This window comes from Coptis chinensis, chromosome 9 (genome assembly GCF_015680905.1).
Source record: "Coptis chinensis isolate HL-2020 chromosome 9, ASM1568090v1, whole genome shotgun sequence".
Lineage (NCBI taxonomy): Eukaryota > Viridiplantae > Streptophyta > Magnoliopsida > Ranunculales > Ranunculaceae > Coptis > Coptis chinensis.
Window position 1 is genome coordinate 72,593,634 of NC_141464.1, and position 5,946 is coordinate 72,599,579.

Genomic DNA, 5,946 nt, shown 5'->3' on the forward strand with positions numbered 1-5,946 from the left:
ATAACAAAAAATTTAGAAGATAACAATTATTGTAAAAATTGATCCTAACATTTTATTTTTTCTTTCTTGAATAATCTCCCCCTCAAACATTTTTTTTTTATAACAAAGAAATTTAAAAGATAACAATTATTGTAAAAATTGATCCTAACATTTTCTTTATTCGTTCTTTAATAGTCTCCCCCACAAACATTTTTTTTTTATAACAAAAAATTTAGAATATAACAATTATTATAAAAATTGATCCTAACATTTTTTTTTCCTTGAATAGTCTCACCCACAATTTTTTTTTTATAACAAAAATTTTAGAAAATAACAATTATTGTAAAAATTGATCCTAACATTTTATTTTTTCTTTCTTGAATAATCTCCCCCTCAAACATTTTTTTTTATAACAAAGAAATTTAAAAGATAACAATTATTGGGTCACAATTGATCTTAACATTTTCTTTATTCTTTCTTGAATAGTTTCTCCACAAACTTTTTTTTTAATTGAATTTTATTGATAAAAAGAACAGAAATACAAAATGAAGTAGAAACATAGGAGTGTTGTTAGGGAGACCTTCACATACAGAGAGATCTAAGACAAAAACACCATAAATACATGAGGAATAGTGGAAGAATAAAAAATGTCCTACACCTATAACATTGTATAAGATCATGGCCAAACAACAATGTCACAAACTTGAAATTTCAATATATTTATTTAATAAAAAATTACACAAGAGAGAGAGAGAGAATTCTATACCAAATTAAACAATATAAAAAAACCAAATAAGACAAAAGAATGATAGAAATAATATTGAAGTGTTGGCTTCAATTTGATAAATTGTCATAGGGTATTGAAGAAGTTTAATTAGTTAGGGAGGCGTGCTTGTTTATTTATTGGAGAAGTAAAAAACGCTAGGGAAACGAAGAGGTTTAATGCAATTTTCTAATTTCCAATTTTTCAATGTAAAATCGTTTATCTAACGGATTAAATTAAATGAAAAACAAATAGTGAGTTTTTTTTTCACAATAAAACAATAATAGACTTAGAACTGTAGGTGGGTTAGGATATATTGGGCCCTTTGGACAGCGGGCCCTAAGCGGCTGCTTATTTTGCTATAGGGTAGAACCGGTCCTGATTGGGAGATCGACTCAGTGGACAGCTAACTGGAAGCATAAGGTACAATGAGAAGCCCTTCTCAAACCAAATGAATAGAAATTAACATGGATTTTGTTACCCGTCCAGGCCGGATGACGTTCTTTATCTTAATCTAACTGACAGAGACTTTGATCTTCACTGCTCTTCTACTATCATCTAACACTTTAACCAAGCAAGAGAAAATTGTGCATGTCAAAGAAGTTTTGAACCAACTTGGTCTTACAAAGTGCAAGCACAACATCATAGGTGGGCCAATGAAAAGGGGTGTTTCGGCGCGGGTTGGTATTGGGCAAGAAATGCTGATCAACCCAAGTCTACAATTTCTTGACGAACCTACCTTGGGGCTGGACTCAACTACAGCTCAGAGAATTGTGTCAACACTGGGAACTCGCAAGACGTGGAAAAACAGTGGCGATGACAATCCACCAGCCCTCATCAAGTAGGCTGTTTTACATGTTTCATGAGGTGTTACTACTTGCGGTGACAAGATGAGGACTCCCGTGTAAAATCAAAGACGCCCTTGTTGAAATCAAATGCACGATTTTATGCTCACAATTTAAGTAAAAAGTAAGTAGCTAGTGACCCTCCTTTGATGTCACTTTGTTAGTTCCAAGACTTCCAACCAAATGTATCATTTTCTTGGTTGATATAACTATATAACTATATAAGCACGTAATGCTATTGGAGGTGCGATCGTCTTCACTCGTATACGTCCATGTTGCTCTATCTTAGCCTCAAAATGTACACCAACGTCTCCAGGTAGCAGTTTACATAATCTTCAAGTAACATGTAGCTTGAATCACTTTTTTAGTAGTTTCACATACATTACTTCTTACTAGAATATTGTCGTCCTGACAACCCAGTGAAATGTTGGTGAGTGACGGACTTAGAAATCTTGTCGAAGGTTATTCAACATAAACTTTTCATCATATCTAAACCTCAACATAAAATCTCGAGATCTATCTATATATTAATTAATGAAAGATCATTGTGACATATCCATTTTGATGCACCCCATTATACATTGAATATATCCTCACCCCTACCTGGGTCCGTGAGTCCGTCCATGTCCATGTATGTGCCATCGGGCTATCACCAAATAAGGTATGAACCATGAAGAATGAAGCAAGTGATTAGCAATGTTGGAAATGTCAAAAATAGAACCAACCCAAAATAAATTTCACCTTATCCACAAGATTTTGAGATTTAATAATACACATCATTTTTTGAGCTTTCTACCCTCATAAAAAAAAAAAAATGGAAAAATAAAACCATCTCTAATTTTCCCACCCTTTCTCATCTTCTATTTCATTTTTCTCTCTCTTACAAACACACTGAACAACTCTCAGGAGCTCAGAAACAACTTCAAATTTAGGGTTTCTAGATCAAATCTCAAATACCCATTTCATTTTAACTTGCAGAAATTGGGAAAAACACATAAAGGTAAGACCTTTACTCTTTTTTTATTTGAAAACTAAACCCTAGGTTTTTCAATTTGTCTTATTTATTCGTTTACTTTCTTCTTGCATGTTGCATGCATGTTTCTTTTCGTTAATTTGTTCTAGTATATTGATTTGGGGCTGTTGGGAGTTGTTGATATTGAGGTTTTAGCTGATTTTTCAGTGAAATGGTACAAAAGTTTTGTTTTTTACTACTTTTGAGGTATGTATGTCTTGCTGAATCTATTAAATGTAGTGATTAAGTAGATTTTATTGGTAGGGCTTCATGGAAATATTAGTTATGGAGTGAAAAATTATAGAAAAGGGTATGTAACTGGTGAAAGGTCAGTTGAAGATATTGCAACTAGATTATTGAGTTGCTTACGTTGTAAACAATGTTACGGTTTGTATTTCAGGGATTAGTTTTAGTGAGAGGGAACACTTAGAGCAAGTCAAGAGATAGGAAAACACTTGAGTAAAATTTCAATACTAGCAAGGAGTTGCAAGTGAAAACACCGAGTAACATTGTAAGCAAAATGGTAATAAATTTGGATATACAGCTTCTTTTGCAAATTGGATTATGGATTATCAAAAATTTCTGCAGTCACTTGTTAGAGCATTGATCTTCATCCGTTGAAATAAAAGAAGGTAGCTATAACATTTTAACTGTAGTTTTACCGATAAAAAAAAAAAAATGCATCTTCCATAAGCACATCCACAGTGGAGCATCACACATATCAATTAAGGAGTAGTGAGTGATAGTTCCGCCTGAAACAGTAATAGTTATATAAACAATCAAAATTTGCATCATGAGTGATTTGATGCCATTTTAATCCAACCAAATGTATCATCTATTTGTTGGGGGTCTTCCTCACTTTCGTAATGCGTTAATGCTGATTAAGATATATATCTGGACCTCAAGATGAACACCAAAATCTTGAGGCAGTAGTGTACATCTCGAAGCATGTAACGTGTGCCTTCCTCAATCATTTTATGATCATGAAGGGTTCCTTTATACTACCTTAACAGCTTCCTACAAATAAGTCTTAGTGACAGCTCGATTGCTCGATAGACACATCTTTGATTATGCATTAGGATGCTCACAAACCTGGACGATGAGAATTATGTGCCTTGATTGTCACAATAAATTGCCTCCTTGTTGTATACACTTAATAAACACAATGAAACACACACTTGCTAGGACATTAGACACACCTTCTATTTGTCATTAATTCACGTTTTTTGAGTCTGGTTTGATAGGGGGTCTTTTCGGTGTCACATTTTAAACTTTTTTGCAGGGCAAAATACTTTAAAGATCGGTGATTAGAAGTATTTTTTTTCCTTCTTGAGAATGAGCGAAGAGAATCCAGTGACCGATCCTGCTTTGGTGCAAAACCTGCCTGTAAAACGGAAACGGGGCCGTCCTCGGAAGGACGAAAATCTGAGGCGTGTAGAAAAGTCTCCTGTTGTAACTCCTAAACCTGACACAGCAAAGAAAAACCCTCCCAAGAATATAAGTTCAACCTCAAATGGAGATTATGCGATGGTGGGTCAGGCAGTTTCTGGTGTCCTTGATGGATCATTTGAAGCTGGATATCTCATCACGGTTAAGGTTGGTGATACCAATACTTTTCTGAGGGGCGTTGTTTTTGAGCCAGGGTTTGTGGTTCCTATTTCCGAGGCAAATGACGTGGCATCAAATGTTAAGATGATCAAAAGAAATGAAATTCCTGTGGACCTATCAGGTCATTTGCATCAACAATACAATCAAAAGACTGAACAAACAGTGAAGGTTCCTGAGCCTCTCCCATCGAAGGCAGTGACATTTATAGACCAGGTATCGAAAGTTGCAGAATTATCTTCCTCTCCGGTTCACTCTAGTCCCACTTTGTCATCAAAGGGAGCTCCATTCGACATGAACCAAATTCCTCAGCCTTCACCTCAGGCTTTGCGGCAAACAGAGATTAGAACTGTGCGCTCTCCTCACATACTTCCTGGAGAACAGGCAAATGAGGTCAATCAGGTGATTCAACTTTCTTTTCATTCTTTAGATGCATTTCCAAAGGACAAGATGGATATACCCCTCAAAGGAGGACATGATAACCTCAACCAAGTTGAGTTGTTGCAGGGTAGCAGAATATCATGTTTAAAAGGAGCAGCCAATGGAGATGAAACTAAAGATTTGAAGCTAGAACTCAAGTCTGGGACATCCATTGAGGCTTTTTCGGACAATGGGACCATTGCTACAGAATCTGAGGCACCAGACCAGGTTGCGGGGATAGAGCATGAGCCCATTCAGAAAACAGATGGGGCATTGAATGGCCAACCTGTCGACCTCAACGGCACCAATGTAGATGCTGGATCACATTCTGTGGTGGCTGAAATCAAGGTCAAAGGTGTTGAAGATAAGCAGAGCTCTGTTGCCACTGGATCCCAACACGTGACCACTCAACTGATTGCTGAACTTAGCAAGATGTGGGAAGAAAATCATGTCGTGTCTGACTTGGATATTCCAAGGAAAGATGAGACTTCTCCTTCAAATGAGGTCGTGAATGCGGCTGATATTCATGCACTGTCGAAGCCAAAGAAGGATCAGTCAACAAATTTCGAGGATCTACGACGATAAATCCACAAGTGAACTTCTTCCTTAGTTTGATCTATTAGTGTCAGGTAGGAATCAACAGGAAAGTTTGTGTACTCAAGTCCGTGTAAAATCAACATGGTCGGATCTATTTAGAAAAACTGAGGGTTGGGCATACTCGACTAATTTTAAGTTCTTGATGACGTTAACTTGTACTTGAGGATACTGAATCCTGCGTATGTGCGACAAATTGTAGTTTCATGATTCACTTTGTATTTTTATTTTTATTTTTAATTCACATTTGATGCTTCTCTCTCTGACCCAGTGACTCGCACAAGCCCACACACGTCACAATTCACAACATACAACATTTGCTTGTCACTCAGTAATCAGTACAGAATAATCGCATCTGTTTTTGCGTTGATAATTTTATACACTTCCGGCGTTTATTTCCTGTTGTAATATTGCATACGGCATACGTACTATTGATTGGCTGGTATACTGTATTCTGTGTGTGAATTGAATTATGTTTAGGCAAAAGAAATATTTAATAAAGTGTGCCTGTCACCGCTATGCCATGAAATTTTACATTGCATTTCTAATTGAATATTGTATGCAACCAAGACTGACATTTATGTCCTTCCAGTTGGTGCTATGACTGCTATCTCGTCTGGAGGCATAATGCTAATGTCAACAGCTGCACATACCCTCGTTGGTCGTATGGGTCCATAAAAAATAGCATACCAGAAGAAGCTGAAAACTTTAGAAATGACCAGGTTTTG

At 36.3% G+C, this 5,946-nt stretch overlaps 1 protein-coding gene across 3 annotated transcripts; it reads left to right on the top strand.

The window, feature by feature from the left end:
* The first annotated feature begins 2,339 nt into the window (after positions 1–2,339).
* On the top strand, positions 2,340–5,481 carry LOC147477888 (DNA binding protein). Of its 3 annotated transcripts, none has more exons than XM_086583736.1 (3): positions 2,340–2,587; positions 3,000–3,122; positions 3,882–5,481. In XM_086583736.1, the coding sequence occupies exon 3, from the start codon at positions 3,935–3,937 to the stop codon at positions 5,207–5,209; it is 1,275 nt and encodes a 424-aa protein (XP_086439862.1). In that variant the 5' UTR covers positions 2,340–2,587; positions 3,000–3,122; positions 3,882–3,934; the 3' UTR covers positions 5,210–5,481. The 3 variants fall into 3 exon arrangements, with proteins under 3 accessions (XP_086439862.1, XP_086439861.1, XP_086439863.1); XM_086583737.1 differs by lacking the exon at positions 3,000–3,122 and having other exon boundaries at positions 2,355–2,587; positions 3,882–4,606; positions 4,712–5,481; XM_086583735.1 differs by lacking the exon at positions 3,000–3,122 and having other exon boundaries at positions 2,343–2,587.
* The last annotated feature ends 465 nt before the right edge of the window (positions 5,482–5,946 follow it).